The sequence below is a fragment of the Trichomonas vaginalis genome, chromosome V, assembly GCF_026262505.1.
Source record: "Trichomonas vaginalis G3 chromosome V, whole genome shotgun sequence".
Taxonomy (NCBI): Eukaryota; Parabasalia; order Trichomonadida; family Trichomonadidae; genus Trichomonas; species Trichomonas vaginalis.
In genome coordinates, this window is record NC_067207.1 from 9,821,844 (window position 1) to 9,844,095 (window position 22,252).

Below are 22,252 nucleotides of genomic sequence, written 5' to 3' on the forward strand. Positions count from 1 at the left end.
CCAATTTATCACTTAGACTCTACGTTTAAATTAATTATTCATGGATTTCCTTTTTATGTATTAGCTACCAAATTTGCTAATACTCATTCTATCCCTTTGTGTTATTTTATAATATATCCAGATAATAGTGAAAATATTTCTTTTTGCTTAAGTAAATATTTTGAAACAACTCACACAGAACCTGAATTTATCATGTCTGACTGTGCACTAAACATTTTCAACGGGATTAGGAATTCATTTCCGGAGTGCAATATCTTTTGGTGCGCGCTACATGTAATACGCGCACTTAAAAAGAATCTCTCAAAGATAAATGATGAAGAGATTAGATCAGAAGTCGAAAAATTTATGAACATTTTATGTTATTATCGTGATTGCACAGAAGAAGATGCTGCAAAAATGTATAAAGAGCACATTATTGATAAAATTCAAGATCAATTGGAATTTAATCAATACTTTACACGTCAGTGGGACATTCATAAACAACAGTGGATAGCCGCTGCCAGACCAAATGAATTAACCGTTGTGAATAACGTTTCTGAATCTTTATTTAAAAAGATAAAATATCACGATTTTGGCTGCGTTAAAAATCAAAGAATTGATGTTTTTGTCAAAAATCTTTTAGAAGAAGTTGCACCCAATTACTTTTATCGTATTAAAAACGATTTACTTCAAACAGGTTTTATTCCTTCAATTAGAATTCGCGAGCCTCGATTGACAGATTATAAAACAAAATTGAAAAGAGAAGTTCAATCACGTTTATACCAAGTATTAAATTTTGTTCAGAATCAAGAAGCCAATTTGAATCCATTAAGATTTTTATTGGAAAATGCTGAAGAAAAACTTTCTCAAATAAATGAGAAGATACAAAATTCAATTACATATTTAAGATCGTTTGAAATTCCAAATGAATTGTTAGATACGTATATGTTAGAAATTAATGAATTTTGTTATAATTCTCCAGATTATATTTTAGAACATTTCGAAGAATTTTTGGAGGATTTCAAAGAAAAGAATAATTTAATAGACTAAAAAATTTATTATTTTTATTTATTGTGAATTTTAAATTGTCACTTTTTAAGTGTTACCCCCTATTGAAAGTGTCACTTTTTGGGTGTCACTTTTTCGGAAATTCTTATATACTCGCAAAAAATGTTAAATGTTAACACTCAGTCCATTTGAATATAAAAAAAAAGGTAGTGGGGCCTCCAGGCACTTCGTGCCCTCTAGCCCTGAAGATGTTTAGTATAACTTTGTCCGGACAAGTAAGGGTCTATCGTCGCTACAGGAAAAGTTACGGGCGTTCCAAGGAAGTATACTTTGAAAAGCCTTTTCCCCTTATAGAATGAGATAGGACGGTTATTTTACAAAACTGACAACACTTTGACCGAGTAGTTTTTTGTGCTGAACAAAAAGTGTCATATAAACATCTGTCAAAAACCGTTTTTTACTTCACTTAAAATGCCACGTAAGCTACGTAAGAATATACGTAAGAGGAAGGGAGCATTGAAACATCCAATAGTAAAACTGACACCACAACAACAGTTGCAACAACAAATGATGAATGACCCCACTATGTTGCAACAAATGTCAAGCAACCCTATGCTTTTAAGCCGAGTTATTGGTGCACAGAGTGGAGGTTTAAGAGCGGCACTTTTAGCGAAAATGGCAGGCTATGGTGGAGCTGCAGACGGAACAGCTTATAACCCTCAAAGTCAAATGAATTTGAGTTCACTCAAAAATCAAATAACAGATGTCAAAAAGTCAAACATAGACATACAGAAACAAATAAGTGAAAACGAAAAGAAACTAGAATATGACAGACACACAAAGAAACTAAATGAGTTAAACGTAGAGAAAAAGAAGAAAGAAGAACAACTGAAAGAACTAAGTACAGAGGAATATGCGAAAAAAGTGTCAGAAAAAGCAGCAGAAGTAGCAAAAATGGAACAAGATGTTATAAATTTGAAAAACCATACTACTCAATATAAAGTACTGAAAGATGAAGAAATAAAACAAAAAGCCCTGAAGACATATATGGATAGCGATGAGTATAAAAAAGAAGTTGAAGCAAATGTAAAGGCAGAAAAACTTTTACAGTTGCAAAACCAAACCGTACAGTATGAAAACTTAGCACAAGAAAGTAAAAATAACGACGCAGCCATGCAAAAGGCAATGAAAAGCGCAGAATATATAAAAGCTAATAATGACTGGTTAGATGCCCAAGCCAACGCTAAAGCAGCCCAACTTATAGGGTCAATAAGGACAAAAATACAAGCGGATGAAGACAGTTCAAATGAAGCTTTAATGAATGCTGACTTTAAGAACGCCTTCGAAGCTCTTCATAGTAAGGTGAAACTAGTGAACGACTTCTCATCTGGAAAGAAACTGAAGTCTGAAGGTTTCGACAACGAGTTAAGAGAAGTAGCACAAAATATGACGAAAATAACAGATGCAGCAACGAGACAGGCAGTTCAAAGTGCCTATGACGCCGTTAGAGCAACTGTTGTGGAAAGTCAAGAAAAAGAGTTACAACAGACCAAAACAGACCTAGTAAATGCTTTCTTAAGAACGAAAAGTCAGGTAGGACATTATGCTGCAGATGGAACATATGTGCCAGCTGGTGGAACTTATATACCACCAAACCCTCCAAGAGAAGCACCTGCACCAGGACTACCTAAAACATTTACATCGTCACATGGACACAGACACAGGCATGCACCAAAACCAACACAACAACCAACAGTTCAAAACACTGCACCACAACCAACAGTTCAAAATCCAGCACCACAACCAACAGTTCAAAACACTGCACCACAACCAACAGTTCAAAACACTGCACCACAAACAGAGCAAGGACATAAAAGAAGTAGAGAACAAGGAAACCAAGAATTCTTAAAAATGCTTAAGGAAAATTATGGTTACCCAGATACTCTTGACTTTAGTGACAGATATAAAGAAGCTATTAGAAAGTTCAAGGAAGGAAATACTGACCCGAACCTATTTAGCTTTATGGTTCAGCACCAAATGGGATATAATTTCAAACCTGGAAAATACAAGCTCGCTAAGGGATATGATTTAATAGCATATCATCCAAATGACATGGATGAATTTACTCCGAGATATTTGGTGTCAGAGCTAAATGATAATTCAACTCTCTTCATGAAACGCGTAAAAAATAGAGACGGAACGAAAAAAGAAAGGTTTATGAGTCCGGATGACTTAGATAGGGAACTTTTTAAAAACGGTCTCGGAATATATGAAATGCCAGCAGATGAGGTACAAGAAACTCCACAGGAAGAAGTTCAGATACAACCAGACATGGAAGAAATAGTTCAGCAACAACAGCTAGAAGAGCCTGAAGGAAACGAACAAGTCCCTCCTTTGGAAACTAACTTCACAGAACTAGATGAAGATTTGGAACAGCCGAAAAATCTTGACCCTCAACAAGTGTATGCGGGGAATATGGAATATCTTTCAAGAGTCAGAAAAATTCGGCTGACATAGTAGAAGAATATCGAAAAATGTTCGCCGACATACAAAAGACTCCAACATCAGATGAAAATATTCAGCATAGAATGGAAGTACTGAAAGAAAATGTACGCAAATACAACAATCCTTTTTACTTACGACCATATAACGTTCAATCTTTGGCTGAACTCGGTGAAAAAAAAGGTTAAATTTCACCAAAACATATAGAAATGAAACATTGTTTAAAGTTCATTCAGAAGCCTAACCAATATGGAAAACAAACCTACTTTTGTTTCTGCAGACTATGGAACTACAATGAGATGGGTCATAAAGCTAATCCGGATAGGTGGTTCATAAACTTACAACCACAATTCCAGAAGTTGTAGACGCAATGGAAGTGAATGGTGAACCAGATTAGCTGGTATTTCAGCGCGGCTTTAATGCATTGAAAGATATGAAACATGCAGATATTTTGGACCAGTATGAAATGAACATGGCTGATGGAAATATAACACCTGACGTTTCTAGAACATTTATCTCAAAGAACTACACAGAACCATAGAGATGGTATATTTGGTGAAGAGTTTAGAAAGAAAGTTAGGAGATAGAAGGAAGAGAACCTATTGTACATGACCTTGCAAACGAAAGTTTACAAAATGTCATAAAAACTTACTTTGCAGACAATGAACTGAGAAGGGATGAATATTTAAGAAAACTCAAATGGACAGTACCAAATGAAATGTTAGTATTGAAAAACATGTTCCTTGACAAATAAAACCAACTACAGAAATAAATGACGCAAGACTGAAACATTGGTAAAAGCTTTCCCATTCACAAAAGATATTATTGGTTAACATGGAAAGAAAACCAGAATGGCTACAAAAACATATATTTGGAAACGAGCATATTCCATATGGACAAGCTATATTTGAAGAGCTTGAACCGGAACTCAGGAAAGAGTCATGCAAACAATACGCGAAGACTCAAATACAAACTATGACAAAATCTTTCTAGGATATTGGTTACCTGAGATGGCGACCAGAGCCCAAAGGCAAAAAGGACATGGGAAATTTACAACATACTAGGTGAACATGAGGCAAAGATGCAACAACTTGAAGCAGAGGGCAAGTTACCAAAAGCGACACCAAAGAAAAAGAGTAGAACAAAGTGAAAGTAGTGAAGAAGTAACTTCATCTAGTGAAAGTAGTGGCAATGAAGGAAAAAGAAGAGTTAAAAACTCAGTCAGGAAGAAAGTAAAGCTTGGTACGAGTGGGTTCTATTATGACACATAAATTCAACTATTCTATATTTTTACCCATATGAAATGTACGCCGCTCAGAATATAACGCCAACAGTTTTGGATGCCATGAACGGAAATGTTTCCGAATGGTATAACGAATGCGACAATGCCATTAGAAGGTCAGAAATAGTTCCTGGAACTTACGAATATACAACTGCTGTTTCTTATGGAAACGTAGGTGAGTTTGGAGAAGGTTCTTCAACAACAGTAGATATTGCTTGCGACAGGTTTCATATTATTTCTATTGACAACTCATTCTTATACGTGGAACAAGACATTGAAATAAAACTTCTGCCAAGTTGTCTGACAAGAAAGGTTGCAATGGAATTTTCTATGTCGGATACCAATATGCTCCAGAAGTTTTCATGGGATATAAGATATATTCTAACTCTGACTTAGTTCAAACAGTAACATGGGCAAACTATGAATGGTTCGCTTGAGAAACTCAGTACAACCACAAGCTAGAGAACAAACAGACCAGTATGCAAATATTGAGAAAATAAGAAGACTTGACCCTAACGTTCCAGGAGTTTATGTTAACCTTTCTGGTTCAGATGGAACTGCTGCCACTAAAGTAAAACTGAAACTTAGAGTTCCTTTGTCATCTTTCCTCATCTTCAGGTTTTTAAGATACTTGCCAAACTGGGCAGGAAAAATTTCTATCGAACTTACTCCAAGCAAAAATAACTTAGTCATTGCACCAACACAAGACCCATTCACTATTACAGACGTAAAGGGAACAAATCAAACGTCATTCGCGCGAATTTTGCAAAGACAAAGTTGACTTAGACTTTGGTTTCTCAAACTTCAACAATGAAGTAAACTATTATTTCAATGCTGCTGGAACTGCTTGGGACCAGTTAAGTTTACATGCGAAAAGTTTGAATGCAAGAGAATAGAAAGCAGACTTGCAGTCTATATGTTGGACCCAGATATTTCAAATGCTTTAGCTGCCAAATATATTGCAGTTCCACTTATGTTCCCTATACACCAAATATCTGTCAAAGACTTTGCAGGTGAAGTTGGAAACCAAAGTGCTGACCCAGGTGCAAGAACAGATATTGCTTTAACAACTGCAATGAAACATGCAGATACTATGTTTGTACTGTTCAGACGAACTATAAATGACTATTCTTGTTTCTACAACCCCGGTATTAAATATCATATAAACATAGATGGCAAATATTATCCAAGAGAAGAATATTCTACAGTTGAGGATATGAGGTCATACAACTTGACATTAGATGCTATGAACTTTAACAACAACTTCACAACAACCATTAACCCTGAAATGCAAAGTTCTATTATGCCATATGTGAAAGTATGGACTCATACAGGAGGTCAAAAAACTCAATATACAAATGGAGACCGTTCAAACTTTTGGCTTGGCATTCCATTTGCTGACTCAGAAGACTTTATGGGTGGTATTTCAACTGTTGGTACTGTACAAATACAATATACTGGTGACAGAGACGGTCCAGATGAACTGAGAGCAAAGAAGTTTACAAAACCAATAGCACTTTTCACGGAAGATGCTCTTTTGAAGATTCGTTCGATGAAACCTGCTGGGGCTCCTCAGATTGGCATAACGACAGCTTCCATCGAGCAGATTTTGGCAGCAGGTCAGTAAGTTGTTCTTGAACTGACTTCTCTCCGTCAAATATTGACAGTACGCCAGTTTTGACATAATATTGTAAGATAAACTTACCTTTAGAAATATCTGTAAGTTTGTTGTTATATTTTTGTCAACGTCAAGAACTTTCACCATTTCAGTTATACCAACTTTCTTGCTTTATGGAAATATTTTGGTTCAGCAAATATTGCTATTCTATAACATTTACCATTGTTTGTATAAAGAACTATTCTGTCAATGTATTTGTATTGTTTGTGTGTGTAAACTTTGTTCTGCTTCAATTCGAAGAGATACTCGAATACGTCCATCTTTTTATTCTAAGTAAAATGTCATTTCCGAAAAATAGAAGCGTGAGTGTTTCAAAAGGTTTAATGGCGGTGGCAGATGTGAAGTTAAATTCACCAACTCAAACAAACAGTCAAAGTGTTGTTGTCAATGTCAAAGACAGAGATGTTGAAGTGGGGAAACCATACGAAGACAAAGATGGTATAACAATTGTTCCTGTAAAAGAACCAACATATCCTGAAGTTAGCAGAGACTTAAGTTCTGTTGCAGATATTCGAAACGACTACCAACAACTGAAAGACAAACTTCAAACTCAGGAGAAGATTTGTCAAGCTTTAAGTATAATGTTAAACTTGGTCGAACACAACCCTGTAAAAGTGAACTCATATGTCATTGCACCTCATGAAGTTTGAAAGAACTATTGAAACTTTTGACAGAGGCAGACGATATAAACATCAAAGAAATAGAACCCGACATTAGTTGCTGTGGTGTTTCATATAATGTCATTGACAAGATATACGTTATGAAAGGAGGTGAAACGTTGAACTTAAAGTATAGTTTCCCAGACGTCATAAAAAATATTTGACGACCACAACATTTCATTAAAATTTATTTGCTAAGTAAAAATGTCAAAACTTCTTGAAAGATGTTTGAAGAAAAATAATATAGACTTTATTTCATGTAAAGGACTTTACACACTTTTGAACGATATGAAAGACCCTGTTTTGTTTGTTCGTGTAGACAAAGGAAAGTTCTATGTCTTTACAAAATATTTGAACTTCTTAGACAGAGAACTTCAAGAAACGCCATGTGAAAGTTTTAGATGAAGTTCTTCTCCACTTTCAGAAAAACTTTTAAATATATATAAATGGCAGAAGATATAATGGTTTATACTATTACGACTAAAAACCCTGAGTCATATAATTCTATAACAACAACTTACAAAGTCCTCAAGGACGATATTGTAAACTAACCTTAAACACAATGACGACTAAAGCCTGTTTTGCTCTTTTGACACCAGAAGACTTTATTGTTGTGAATGGTAAAAAATATCCTTTGAAGATACTTACTCAGATATACCACCAACAGGTTTTGTTGACTTATTTAATACTTTAAGTACGGGTGTAACATGTGCTGCAACTAGAGCAGGTTTCATTATGTTTGGATGTCCGACTGAGTTTACTATAAACGATATGAGCTATAATACAAAACTTATTTCTGGTTTTTACTACCAACAGTTTCCTATAACAGGAAAAGGTGTCATACAAGGAATGTCTATTCCATTGACATTAAGCACACCAATCTTATATATTGTTTCAAACTTAGGTTCAAAGTGTTATTCGAATGTCGACAGAAACTATTATGACCAAAAGATACTTATGCGTATAAACAATACTTTCTCTGCTGGTTTGCCTATTGTTCATTTGAATGCAGAATTTTCAACCTTAGTGAACTCAAACACTTTGGCAAGTTATAACGTTGACATTAGTTGACGCAAACTTTGTTCCTGTAAAACTTTTATGTCCTATGTATTTGTCAATGACGGCAGAAAGTTCGAATTGGAAGATGCAACTGGTGAAAGTATTGTATTACAAGAACAACTTCAACAACAATATAGCTCAAGAACAACAAATGCAACAAATGCAACAACAAAGTCAAGAAAAAAAAAATAATTTTTTTTATTTTTATAAAAATGTACAGAATAGATGTTTCAGATTTTTATGACTTCCAAGCATTCAGAAATATGTGTCCATTTAGAGACTATAACAAAGCAGTCGAGAATTTGAAACGTTTAGTCATTTATGTCACTCTGCCCCAAATGTTATGTTATGAAAGAATGGGATGTAGTCTTTAACAAACCTAAAGCGACAATAGTTCAGAACAAGAATGTAGACAGAAACTTAAGAAAATAAAAAGTCGTACAAGTTGGCATGAAGATGTTAGATGCTTGGGATATCTTATTGTCAAAGTTAGAAGATTTTTCAGTTCGAGGTATAAAGTTCTATACACCTTCTCCAAACTTCTATTCTATCTTCACTGGATATAAATATGAACAATGAGGCAGAAGATGCAACAACTTGAAGCAGAGGGCAAGTTAACCAAAAGCGACACCAAAGAAAAAGAGTAGAACAAAGTGAAAGTAGTGAAGAAGTAACTTCATCTAGTGAAAGTAGTGGCAATGAAGGAAAAAGAAGAGTTAAAAACTCAGTCAGGAAGAAAGTAAAGCTTGGTACGAGTGGGTTCTATTATGACACATAAATTCAACTATTCTATATTTTTACCCATATGAAATGTACGCCGCTCAGAATATAACGCCAACAGTTTTGGATGCCATGAACGGAAATGTTTCCGAATGGTATATACGAATGCGACAATGCCATTAGAAGGTCAGAAATAGTTTCCTGGAACTTACGAATATACAACTGCTGTTTCTTATGGAAACGTAGGTGAGTTGGAGAAGGTTCTTCAACAACAGTAAGATATTGCTTGCGACAGGTTTCATATTATTTCTATTGACAACTCATTCTTATACGTGGAACAAGACATTGAAATAAAACCTTCTGCCAAGTTGTCTGACAAGAAAGGTTGCAATGGAATTTTCTATGTCGGATACCAATATGCTCCAGAAGTTTTCATGGGATATAAGATATATTCTAACTCTGACTTAGTTCAAACAGTAACATGGGCAAACTATGAATGGTTCGCTTTGAGAAACTCAGTACAACCACAAGCTAGAGAACAAACAGACCAGTATGCAAATATTGAGAAAATAAGAAGACTTGACCTAACGTTCCAGGAGTTTATGTTAAACCTTTCTGGTTCAGATGGAACTGCTGCCACTAAAGTAAAACTGAAACTTAGAGTTCCTTTGTCATCTTTCCTCATCTTCAGGTTTTTAAGATACTTGCCAAACTGGGCAGGAAAAATTTCTATCGAACTTACTCCAAGCAAAATAACTTAGTCATTGCACCAACACAAGACCCATTCACTATTACAGACGTAAAGGGAACAAATCAAACGTCATTCGCCGAATTTTGCAAAGACAAAGTTGACTTAGACTTTGGTTTCTCAAACTTCAACAATGAAGTAAACTATTATTTCAATGCTGCTGGAACTGCTTGGGACCCAGTTAAGTTTACATGCGAAAGTTTGAATGCAAAGAATAGAAAGCAGACTTGCAGTCTATATGTTGGACCCAGATATTTCAAATGCTTTAGCTGCCAAATATATTGCAGTTCCACTTATGTTCCCTATACACCAAATATCTGTCAAAGACTTTGCAGGTGAAGTTGGAAACCAAAGTGCTGACCCAGGTGCAAGAACAGATATTGCTTTAACAACTGCAATGAAACATGCAGATACTATGTTTGTACTGTTCAGACGAACTATAAATGACTATTCTTGTTTCTACAACCCTATTAAATATCATATAAACATAGATGGCAAATATTATCCAAGAGAAGAATATTCTACAGTTGAGGATATGAGGTCATACAACTTGACATTAGATGCTATGAACTTTAACAACAACTTCACAACAACCATTAACCCTGAAATGCAAAGTTCTATTATGCATATGTGAAAGTATGGACTCATACAGGAGGTCAAAAAACTCAATATACAAATGGAGACCGTTCAAACTTTTGGCTTTGGCATTCCATTTGCTGACTCAGAAGACTTTATGGGTGGTATTTCAACTGTTGGTACTGTACAAATACAATATACTGGTGACAGAGACGGTCCAGATGAACTGAGAGCAAAGAAGTTTACAAAACCAATAGCACTTTTCACGGAAGATGCTCTTTTGAAGATTCGTTCGATGAAACCTGCTGGGGCTCCTCAGATTGGCATAACGACAGCTTCCATCGAGCAGATTTTGGCAGCAGGTCAGTAAGTTTGTTTCTTGAACTGACTTCTCTCCGTCAAATATTGACAGTACGCCAGTTTTGACATAATATTGTAAGATAAACTTACCTTTAGAAATATCTGTAAGTTTGTTGTTATATTTTTGTCAACGTCAAGAACTTTCACCATTTCAGTTATACCAACTTTCTTTGCTTTATGGAAATATTTTTGGTTCAGCAAATATTGCTATTCTATAACATTTACCATTGTTTGTATAAAGAACTATTCTGTCAATGTATTTGTATTGTTTGTGTGTGTAAACTTTGTTCTGCTTCAATTCGAAGAGATACTCGAATACGTCCATCTTTTTATTCTAAGTAAAATGTCATTTCCGAAAAAATAGAAGCGTGAGTGTTTCAAAAGGTTTAATGGCGGTGGCAGATGTGAAGTTAAATTCACCAACTCAAACAAACAGTCAAAGTTTGTTGTCAATGTCAAAGACAGAGATGTTGAAGTGGGGAAACCATACGAAGACAAAGATGGTATAACAATTGTTCTGTAAAAGAACCAACATATCCTGAAGTTAGCAGAGACTTAAGTTCTGTTGCAGATATTCGAAACGACTACCAACAACTGAAAGACAAACTTCAAACTCAGGAGAAGATTTGTCAAGCTTTAAGTATAATGTTAAACTGGTCGAACACAACCCTGTAAAAGTGACTCATATGTCATTGCACCTCATGAAGTTTTGAAAGAACTATTGAAACTTTTGACAGAGGCAGACGATATAAACATCAAAGAAATAGAACCCGACATTAGTTGCTGTGGTGTTTCATATAATGTCATTGACAAGATATACGTTATGAAAGGAGGTGAAACGTTGAACTTAAAGTATAGTTTCCCAGACGTCATAAAATATTTGACGACCACAACATTTCATTAAAATTTATTTGCTAAGTAAAAATGTCAAAACTTCTTGAAAGATGTTTGAAGAAAAATAAATATAGACTTTATTTCATGTAAAGGACTTTACACACTTTTGAACGATATGAAAGACCCTGTTTGTTTGTTCGTGTAGACAAAGGAAAGTTCTATGTCTTTACAAAATATTTGAACTTCTTAGACAGAGAACTTCAAGAAACGCCATGTGAAAGTTTAGATGAAGTTCTTCTCCACTTTCAGAAAAACTTTTAAATATATATAAATGGCAGAAGATATAATGGTTTATACTATTACGACTAAAAACCCTGAGTCATATAATTCTATAACAACAAACTTACAAAGTCCTCAAGGACGATATTGTAAACTAACCTTAAACACAATGACGACTAAAGCCTGTTTTGCTCTTTTGACACCAGAAGACTTTATTGTTGTGAATGGTAAAAAATACTCCTTTGAAGATACTTACTCAGATATACCACCAACAGGTTTTGTTGACTTATTTAATACTTTAAGTACGGGTGTAACATGTGCTGCAACTAGAGCAGGTTTCATTATGTTTGGATGTCCGACTGAGTTTACTATAAACGATATGAGCTATAATACAAAACTTATTTCTGGTTTTTACTACCAACAGTTTCCTATAACAGGAAAAGGTGTCATACAAGGAATGTCTATTCCATTGACATTAAGCACACCAATCTTATATATTGTTTCAAACTTAGGTTCAAAGTGTTATTCGAATGTCGACAGAAACTATTATGACCAAAAGATACTTATGCGTATAAAACAATACTTTCTCTGCTGGTTTGCCTATTGTTCATTTGAATGCAGAATTTTCAACCTTAGTGAACTCAAACACTTTGGCAAGTATAACGTTGACATTAGTTGACGCAAACTTTGTTCCTGTAAAACTTTTATGTCCTATGTATTTGTCAATGACGGCAGAAAGTTTCGAATTGGAAGATGCAACTGGTGAAAGTATTGTATTACAAGAACAACTTCAACAACAAATAGCTCAAGAACAACAAATGCAACAAATGCAACAACAAAGTCAAGAATAAAAAAAAATATTTTTTTTATTCTTATAAAAATGTACAGAATAGATGTTTCAGATTTTTATGACTTCCAAGCATTCAGAAATATGTGTCCATTTAGAGACTATAACAAAGCAGTCGAGAATTTGAAACGTTTAGTCATTTATGTCGACTCTGCCCCAGAATGTTATGTTATGAAAGAATGGGATGTAGTCTTTAACAAACCTAAAGCAACAATAGTGTCTGAACAAGAATGTAGACAGAAACTTAAGAAAATAAAAGTCGTACAAGTTGGCATGAAGATGTTAGATGCTTGGGATATCTTATTGTCAAAGTTAGAAGATTTTTCAGTTCGAGGTATAAGTTCTATACACCTTCTCCAAACTTCTATTCTATCTTCACTGGATATAAATATGAACAAGTAGAATGGAAAGAAAATATTATAGAAGCTTGGTTAGACCATGTCAAAGAAATTATATGCAATGGAAACGAAAGAGTCTATGAGTATATCTTATGTTGGTTTGCAAACATCTTACAACATCCAAGTGCTAAAAATGAAACTGCTCTCATTATAATTGGAAAACAAGGAACTGGTAAGAATACTTTCTTTACAGATATCTTATGCAAACTGTTAGAAGGTTATTTCGAATCCGAATATGACAAACTTAGAAAACATCTGTGGCAAGTTTAACTCCTCAATAGAGAATATGAAACTTATAGTTTGCAATGAACTTCAAAGTATAGATACAACAAAAGTTTTGAACTCAGATGCTTTGAAGAGTCTTATAACAGACAAAGTTGGAGTTGTTGAAAGAAAGTATAAAGACCAAAGAGTTTGTGAAAATGTTGCAAACTTCATTATGGTTTCAAACAATGCTGTTCCGATGAAGTTAGAAAGTTCTGACAGAAGATATGTAGTTGTCAGAACGTCAGAAGCTCATATGCAAGATACAGAATATTTTGACGACTTAGCAGAAACTTTGACATCTGACTTTTACAACCACTTGTTCTCATATTTTATGACATTAGATATTTCAAAGTTCAATCCAAGACAAATTCCACATACCGAAGAGAGACAAACATTGTTAGAAGCAAACAAGAGTGTATATGAACTGTTCATAGATGAAACTGACTTTGAGTGTTTAGATGAAAGGTCACTGTACGATTCGTATAAACAATATTGTCAAGAATATGGTTATATGACAGCGTCTAAACGAACATTCTTGGCAAATGTCAAAAGTCTTTTAGACGTACAGAATGGTGTATATACAAAGAAAAATTTTTATGAGTAAATTTTAAAAAAATATTTTTTTATCCGATAGAAAAAGATGGCAAAATTCATCTCAGTAACAAGTACATGTCAGGACTTAAAGAAGAACTAGACCCATTCACATATTTGAATGTTTACTTCTACCATTTTGAAAAGTCTTCATTCAGCAAAGTTTGGAACATCGAACCAGTTAAGTTTGCTATTGTGACTAAAAATGGTGCGAAATTTGAAGACTTAGACATAGAAGGTTTGTTAGCAGTCAAAGAAAGTTTTGACAGAAGGTTTTCAAACCTTAAAGAAGGCAAAGCATACAAACTTGTTATACCTTATGAACCAAAGAAAGCAGACGACTATGAATATTATGAGTCTAAAAGTTGTAGAAGTTCAAGGTAAATTGGGTAAAAAGATTTTAGAGTCTAAGCCAGTGTTTACTCCTAAAGAGGAAGAGAACATTGACATTGACCCAGAAATGTTCTAAAATAAAATTTTATTTTTACATGTCAAATTTCTTTTTCTCTGGAACTGGTTCAGGTTCTTTCTTTCTTCTTCTTTTTTTCTCTTTCTTTTCTTTCTTCTTCTTTTCTGGTGGAGTTATGTCAAATTTGGCGCAACTATATTTATGTAAAAGTTCTTTGTCCTTTAATAGCTCTTCTATTCTGTTTTCTATTTCATCTTCAAGAACAGCGCATGTGTCTTCTTTGCATTCTAAGAACTTTTGTTGGACTTCATCTTTCCAATCGGCGTCATCTCTGTCAACAAGTCTGTCATTGACAAATTTTAAGACTGCTCTGCTTAATGTTTTATGGTTTTGTCATATTCCCAGAAACAGAACTTTAGAACAAATTCACCTTTCTTGTTTACACTATGTAAGATTTTATGGTCGACAGATGTTTTGCTGTCGAAAAGCTTGTCTCGAATATAGATAGCGAAATCGCTAGACATTTTCTAAAAGATAAAAATTTTAATTTTTCTAAAAATATGTTAGAAAAAAAGTTTGCTGACATTGACAAGAAATTTGAGAATGTTTTAAACAAGAACAAGAGGAAGTTAGAAAATGCTCAGATAAAACCCATACATGACAAGTTCTTATTTGCTCAGAATGGTATAACAGGTCTAATTGCACCACCTGGGTCGGTAAGACTTTCACTTATCTTAAAATGGCTGCACAACAACAAGAACTAGATGAGAAGAACCCATTCTATGAGTTAGTTGTCATTTGTAGTACTTCTGGTCAATTTGACCAAACCGTCAATTCGTTCAAAGATATTATAAAGAAGTCTAAGTTAGTATGTATAAAAGACTCTGAGTTGTTAGATTGGATAAAGAAGTACCAAAGAAGAGTTTTGAAGTATAATGCTATAAATGAGTATATAAATTCTAAGTTTAAAGACCCTAATGAGGAAATGCAGAGAATATTAGAGAAGAAACACTTCAGAAACAAACAGAAAGAGATAGAATACATTTCGAAGAAATTGCAATCTTACGATTGGAAGACTTACCCTCATAGATGTCTTCTTATCTTAGATGACTTTGCTTCTCATCCTTTGTTAAAGAACAGAGAACAAGACATGTGTCGAATTCTTAAGAAGCTCAGACACTTTAACATCTCAGTTGTCATTTGTGTACAGACAGCAAAGAGTTTAAGTAAGGATGTTAAAAGAATACTTACTGACATTATACTTTTCCCCGGATTGTCCGAAGACGATTTCATGGAACTTATGAAAGAGTCCATGGCAGGTAAGTTTGACAGACATGAACTATGGGAGAAGTACAAAGTCATACAAGACCCTCATACTTCTTTCAGAATTCATATCTACGCAAACAAAGTTCAAATTGTAAAAAGTCAAGCTTGAAAAATCTAAGTGTTCATTTACCCTACTTGTTTGAAGTTGTCAAAATACTCTGTTATTTTTCACTGTTTTCATGAGTTTTAGGCGACCCAGATAAAAGTCGGTCTCGCTGTTCTTCACTGTTTTCATAGAGTTTTGGCGACTAAGGTTTCTTACCTACTCGCTGTTCTTCACTGTTTTCATAGAGTTTTGGCGACTAAGTTTTTTTACGTACTCGCTGTTCTTCACTGTTTTCATAGAGTTTTGGCGACTAAGGTTTCTTACCTACTCGCTGTGCTTCACGATTTTCATAGAGTTTTGGCGACTAAGTTTTTTTACTTACTCGCTGTTCTTCACTGTTTTCGTACGGAATCTCTTCTCTCGGTTTTCCGAGGGAAGCAATCTTATGCCATTTTACTCAGATTTTTGTGCTGAATTCAGCAAAAATAATGTTTAGGGTAGAAGGTTAGATCTCACCTGTTTTCTCACCTCTTTTCTCACCTCATGAATTTTCATGATTTCATCGAAACTAAACGTATATGTTTTGTCAAGACTTCTTCGTAAATGTTTTGTCAAACATGAACGTATATGTTTTGTCAAGACTTCTTCATCGTACATTCTTTGTCATGATTTCATCGAAACTAAACGTATATGTTTTGTCAAGACTTCTTCGTAAATGTTTTGTCAAGACTTCTTCGTAAATGTTTTGTCAAGACTTCTTCGTAAATGTTTTGTCAAACATGAACGTATATGTTTTGTCAAACATGAACGTATATGTTTTGTCAAACATGAACGTATATGTTTTGTCAAGACTTCTTCGTAAATGTTTTGTCAAACATGAACGTATATGTTTTGTCAAGACTTCTTCATCGTAATGAGCGTAAATCAGACAAAAATAATGTTTAGGGTAGAAGGTTAGATCTAACCTCCTTTCTACCCTCTTTTCTACCCCAGTTATTTTATAAGCGTTTTACATGGTAAACGTTATTTTTTAAATTTTGTGAAAACTCAACGGTTTGACACAAGCCCTAAAAATTATTTTACTCAGAATTTTGTTGCTGAATTCAGCAAAAATATATTTTAGGGTAGAAGGTTAGATCTAACCTCCTTTCTACCCTCTTTTCTACCCCAGTTATTTTATAAGCGTTTTACATGGTAAACGTTATGAATTCGTGAGACTCTAAACAGTTTCGTAGCTTCTATTTCTTCTTTTAGTACATCGAATGTTTTAACTATGCCGAAGGTTTCTTTATATTTCTTCTTGACATCAGATAGAAGGAAATCGTCAGCAGTTGGATAGTTTTTGTTCAGAAATTCTAACATGTCCATTTTATCTTCTGCTGGTTTTTCTGCTTCTTTCTTTAAGTCTGCATAGTCGTTTCTCATACGTTCTATCTCTTTGACGGAGTAGTTATATTTCCTCATTGCTGCTTTACATTTAGAACATTGCGGGTTCATTTTTGCGTTATATTCTGAAACCTTACCTGCTAAAACAACTAAAGCGTCAATTGCTCTCTTCATCTCAAACATAGCGGGTCTTATTTGTTTGTTCCATACTTTACTTCTTCTATCTTCATCTCTTATCTGCCATACACATTCAGCAACTAACGAAACAAAGTTGTCGTAGGTCTTAAATTCTTCAGATTTATATATGTCAGAAACATTCTTATATACCATGTCGCAATCTTTGTCCATAACCTTATGGTTGCAATGAAATCCTAGAAACTCATAGTTTACCTTTCGTATGAACTTCTTTATTTCTACTGAGTCAGTTGGTTTCACTTCTATTTCATCGAATTCAGGAATAGTGAGTTTTTGTTGTTGGATTTCAGGTAGTTTGGGTAAATGGTCGATGAGGTCCTGCATTTCATAAAGATACTGTTCATTTGTTTCATCTTTCGCACTAAAGTCTAAATTACATGTTAAAAGTTCTTGCTTTATCTTCTGGATTTCTGTTTCAAAAGTATATGAAGAAGGAATGAAGCTTTTCATCTCTACTAACATTGACGTAGGATTCATGACTAACGAGTTTGGTGCTGTTGTTTGAATTGTTGTTGTGCCGATTGTTGACATTTTTATTTTTTTTATACAAAATAAAAAAATAAAAAAAAATAAAACTAACTTTATTTTTTATTTCGGGAAAATTCATGAAAATTCAAGAGGTGAAAAAACAGGTGAGATCTCACTTCTTCACCTAAATTATATTTTTGGGTCCTTTACACTCATTACGAAGAAGTCTTGACAAAACATTTACGTTCATGTTTGACAAAACATTTACGAAGAAGTCTTGACAAAACATGTACGTTCATTACGATGAAGTTTTGACAAAACATTTACGAAGAAGTTTTGACAAAACATTTACGATGAAGTCTTGACAAAACATTTACGTTCATGTTTGACAAAACATTTACGAAGAAGTCTTGACAAAACATTTACGCTCATTACGATGAAGAAGTCTTGACAAAGCATGTACGTTCATGTTTGACAAAACATTTACGATGAAGTTTTGACAAAACATTTACGCTCATTACGATGAAGAAGTCATGAAAATTCAAGAGGGTAGAAAACAGGTGAGAAAACAGGTTAGATCTAACCTTCTACCCTAAACATTATTTTTGCTGAATTCAGCAACAAAATGAACGAGGTCAGGATGTATGTAAATACATTTGAATTCATTCATAACACCCTTAGTAAGCTCATAAAATGCTTGTTTTGAGGTCGAGCCACTTTTGGCTCCACCGTATTCTTTCAACCAAAACTCAAGAATTTCCTGCATGAATTTTGTATAAAAAGCAACCGTCGGAATTCAGACTGTTGCTATATTCTTCACAAAACATTTACGCTCATTACGATGAAGAAGTCTTGACAAAACATGTACGATGAAGTCATGACAAAACATATACGAAGAAGTCTTGACAAAACATTTACGATGAAATCATGACAAAACATTTACCCGACATTCTCGTCAAATACAAAAAAATGACACTTTTTCATTAGATAACTGTTATTTTTTGACGAAGTGAACATTGACACTTCGTCAAAAAAATCCCTGAAATCATATCTTACATACAAAATAAAAAAATAAAATGACACTTTTTCATTAGATAACTGTTATTTTTTGACGAAGTGAACATTGACACTTCGTCAAAAAAATCCCTGAAATCATATCTTTTATACAAAAAAATGAAAAAAATGACACTAACTTTATTTTCTGACTTTCACAAAAGACCAAAAATAAACGCTTTACATGTATTTTTCAGCAACTTCGTCAAATAATTTTATAGCTTTATCTATCTCATCTACTTCAAACGTTTCTTTACCTTTTATGGGAGCACCATACATTTTCTCAAAAACTTCAAGCAGTTCTGTTTCTGCAGCTCTCATATCATTAACGAACACAACCTTGACTCTATTGACTGTAGAGTCATATCTTAGAGTTATATTATATGTTCTTCCTATCTTATATCTTTTTGTGTTGAAGTCCTTCGGTTTCTGAACGATGTAAAGTAAGCCTTCACTGCAACGTTCCGTATCGAATGAACCATATGTTATGAAGTTATATCCAACAACTGGGTCTAACCATAACAAAACTATTGGTATAAGACTTTTGTCTATAAGATATGCTGTAGTTCCATAGAATCTTACCGATATTAAAAGCTCAGGATTTCTTGTCAAAATTTTCTGAGTAGAAGCAATTTTAACCCAGTCCTTCGGTCTCTTTCCAGATGGAGATAAAATGTCTGACAAAGAATATTTGTTGTATTTCTTTGAGTATCTTACGTTTAAATCACCTATTCTAACCAATTTGGTGTCATTGTCTATCTTTTTAACTGTTTCAAACTCAATGTTTGTCATATATGTTCTTACATACAAAATAAAAAAATAAATAAAAATAAAACTAACTTTATTTTTTCTATCTTAAGGAAACTCATGACAAATTCAAGAGGGTAGAAAACAGGTTAGAAAACAGGTTAGATCTAACCTTCTACCCTAAACATTATTTTTGCTGAATTCAGCAACAAAATGAACGAGGTCAGGATGTATGTAAATACATTTGAATTCATTCATAACACCCTTAGTAAGCTCATAAAATGCTTGTTTGAGGTCGAGCCACTTTTGGCTCCACCGTATTCTTTCAACCAAAACTCAAGAATTTCCTGCATGAATTTTGTATAAAAAGCAACCGCCGGAATTCAGACTGTTGCTATATTCTTCACAAAACATTTACGCTCATTACGATGAAGAAGTCTTGACAAAACATGTACGATGAAATCATGACAAAACATATACGAAGAAGTCTTGACAAAACATTTACGATGAAATCATGACAAAACATTTACCCGACATTCTCGTCAAATACAAAAAATGACACTTTTTCATTAGATAACTGTTATTTTTTGACGAAGTGAAGGTTGACACTTCGTCAAAAAAATCCCTGAAATCATATCTTACATACAAAAAAATACAAAAAAATGACACTTTTTCATTAGATAACTGTTATTTTTTGACGAAGTGAAGGTTGACACTTCGTCAAAAAAATCCCTGAAATCATATCTTACATACAAAAAAATACAAAATAAAACTAACTTTATTTTTTCTATCTTAAGGAAATTCATGAAAATTCAAGAGGGTAGAAAACAGGTTAGAAAACAGGTTAGATCTAACCTTCTACCCTAAATTATATTTTTGGGTCCTTTACACTCATTACGAAGAAGTCTTGACAAAACATTTACGAAGAAGTCTTGACAAAACATTTACGAAGAAGTCTTGACAAAACATTTACGAAGAAGTCATGACAAAACATTTACGAAGAAGTCATGAAAATTCAAGAGGGTAGAAAACAGGTTAGAAAACAGGTTAGATCTAACCTTCTACCCTAAATTATATTTTTGGTCCGGGAACAACTTTCTCTCAATTGGAGCTGTAGCATACTCTTTGCGTAAACGGTTCAGACCTTCTTCGAACTCTTGGTCTCTCTTCGATTTGGATTGAGATTGGAATTGCTGGGGTGGAGCTTGCTGGAACATCCAAGGGTTGGGGAAGTAAGGCATAGGCAGAGGAGGGTAGTTCGGGAAGCCTTGTGGTGGGTAGTAACCTTGAAGTGGAAATTGGTAGAAATTTGGTGGAGGTACTTGCTGGAACTGAGGTTGCTGAGGAGACTGTTGTGGTTCTTTAGGTTCCTCTGGTTTGGGAATGGACTGGGTTGGTGGGACGTGGGACATTCGTTTGTGTCCTGTCAGAAGGAAGAACTTTTCCTGTTGGAAGGAAAAACTTTTTCTGTCGGAAGGAAAAACTTTTTCTGTTGGAAGGAAAAACTTTTTCTGAAGTTCGACCAAAAAGTTCTCAATTTTCGAAAATTTGAATGGTTTACGGACGGAAAACTGGAAAAACTTTTTCTGTCGGAAGGAAAAACTTTTTCTGTCGGAAGGAAAAACTTTTTCTGTCGGAAGGAAAAACTTTTTCTGTCGGAAGGAAAAACTTTTTCTGTCGGATGGAAGGACTCGGAATGCCAGAAGGATTTGACGAGGCAGTTTACCTAATTTAAATAAACGACTGCGTAAAAGACTACTTGCGCAAGGTCATGAAGCCCAAGGTCAAGTTCACCACTATTTCTGGAAGGGCTGCCTTGAATCTCGAGACTTCGACTGGAATTCCAATTCAAATACCAGAAAACACTCCTTTCGACGACATAAAGCAAGCAAAGAAAGAAGCTCTTGTTAAGTTCCTAAACAAACGTCCTTGGATACAACTTCCAAACAAGGAGAACCCCCTACCCCATATGAAATTGGCAATTCAGTCTCTCCTTCACTTCTCGGGTCAACCATTCTACATAACCTGTGAAGGCGACATCCAACCAGTTCAGTAAACCTTAACGTTTAACTGCACTTTTTTATGTTTTTTGTGAAAGTGTCAAAAATAAATTGTTTTCATGAGTTTTCTACGATGTTAGAAAAAATGTTATTTTCTAATATCTTCACATTCAATACTTTTTCAGCACTTTTCCGTAGTTATATATGAAAGACAATTCGAGATAAAAGTCATAGTACAATGGAATAATATGTTGCACACCATTTGTTGTGAACCAAACTTGAAAGTCAGAGAAACTGTTACTAGGTGGTTCGTAGAATTTAGAAGCAAAGTCATAAAAGTCCTTACCAATACATAGAAAACTATTGTTGCTTGAACTGAAACTTGCATGACACATAACATTTTGAGGGTCAAACACGTTTCTATAAACTGTCAAATCTGCTGGTGGAAGTATAAATTTAAATGGACCATCTGGTGGTAATGGTTCGTTCTGGTTTAGTAACCGAAGAAATTGTGCCCAAGAACGTTTGTCTACTTTCCAATATAAAACTCTGTATCTCTTGGAGGGTTAATTTCAATCTTTTGAAATGAAACGGTGGAGTTCATCTTGTCATATTCTAGTTTCAGATAGTATGTTCCATTTAGTAAAGAGTCGTATTTTTTTTGAAATTCCCAATAATATTTGTTCATTTGAGTTTGAAAGTCATTTAGAGTTTTCTCAAGACTTTCGTCTGAACGAACTGTAAAGATTCTCATTTCGTCAAATTTGTCTATTAGACCATCAGAACCTTTATACTGCCCATGAAAATATACTGCGAACATAAATGCGTTAGTTCT

At 34.3% G+C, this 22,252-nt stretch overlaps 8 protein-coding genes and 2 pseudogenes across 10 annotated transcripts, besides 3 other annotated features; 6 read left to right on the forward strand and 4 right to left on the reverse strand.

Annotated features, from left to right (window-relative positions):
- Positions 1 to 1,142: part of a mobile genetic element that runs on past the window's edge.
- On the forward strand, positions 193 to 1,029 carry TVAGG3_0308740 (zinc ion binding protein family; the record flags this gene model as incomplete). Its single annotated transcript, XM_051229756.1, has 1 exon — positions 193 to 1,029. One exon carries the CDS (start codon positions 193 to 195, stop codon positions 1,027 to 1,029), a length of 837 nt encoding a protein of 278 aa, XP_051099486.1.
- Positions 1,113 to 1,142: a terminal%2Cinverted (terminal inverted repeat of MuDR-2_TvMULE3 transposon ID:TVAGG3_0308730).
- Positions 1,143 to 1,458: 316 nt separating this feature from the next.
- Positions 1,459 to 2,620, forward strand: TVAGG3_0308750 (protein of unknown function, DUF4106 family; the record flags this gene model as incomplete). Its single annotated transcript, XM_051229757.1, has 1 exon — positions 1,459 to 2,620. A coding segment is annotated over one exon (1,162 nt), but the record flags the coding sequence as incomplete, so codon positions are not given.
- A 1,108-nt stretch (positions 2,621 to 3,728) lies between these two features.
- Positions 3,729 to 22,252: part of a mobile genetic element that runs on past the window's edge.
- TVAGG3_0308770 (protein of unknown function, DUF4106 family) lies at positions 5,745 to 6,398 on the forward strand (the record flags this gene model as incomplete). The annotated part of the gene is made up of 1 exon (XM_051229758.1): positions 5,745 to 6,398. The coding sequence occupies one exon, from the start codon at positions 5,745 to 5,747 to the stop codon at positions 6,396 to 6,398; it is 654 nt and encodes a 217-aa protein (XP_051099488.1).
- TVAGG3_0308780 lies at positions 12,565 to 13,800 on the forward strand (annotated as a pseudogene). Its single transcript has one exon. A coding segment is annotated over exon 1 (1,236 nt).
- On the forward strand, positions 14,936 to 15,625 carry TVAGG3_0308790 (protein of unknown function, DUF4106 family; the record flags this gene model as incomplete). The annotated part of the gene is made up of 1 exon (XM_051229759.1): positions 14,936 to 15,625. A coding segment is annotated over one exon (690 nt), but the record flags the coding sequence as incomplete, so codon positions are not given.
- On the reverse strand, positions 16,745 to 17,302 carry TVAGG3_0308800 (organellar and viral DNA polymerase type B; the record flags this gene model as incomplete). Its single annotated transcript, XM_051229760.1, has 1 exon — positions 16,745 to 17,302. The coding sequence occupies one exon, from the start codon at positions 17,300 to 17,302 to the stop codon at positions 16,745 to 16,747; it is 558 nt and encodes a 185-aa protein (XP_051099490.1).
- On the reverse strand, positions 17,376 to 17,680 carry TVAGG3_0308810 (organellar and viral DNA polymerase type B; the record flags this gene model as incomplete). The annotated part of the gene is made up of 1 exon (XM_051229761.1): positions 17,376 to 17,680. A coding segment is annotated over one exon (305 nt), but the record flags the coding sequence as incomplete, so codon positions are not given.
- Positions 18,851 to 19,435, reverse strand: TVAGG3_0308820 (organellar and viral DNA polymerase type B; the record flags this gene model as incomplete). The annotated part of the gene is made up of 1 exon (XM_051229762.1): positions 18,851 to 19,435. A coding segment is annotated over one exon (585 nt), but the record flags the coding sequence as incomplete, so codon positions are not given.
- Positions 20,479 to 20,829, reverse strand: TVAGG3_0308830 (uncharacterized protein; the record flags this gene model as incomplete). Its single annotated transcript, XM_051229763.1, has 1 exon — positions 20,479 to 20,829. The coding sequence occupies one exon, from the start codon at positions 20,827 to 20,829 to the stop codon at positions 20,479 to 20,481; it is 351 nt and encodes a 116-aa protein (XP_051099493.1).
- On the forward strand, positions 21,099 to 21,473 carry TVAGG3_0308840 (annotated as a pseudogene). The gene has a single exon. A coding segment is annotated over exon 1 (375 nt).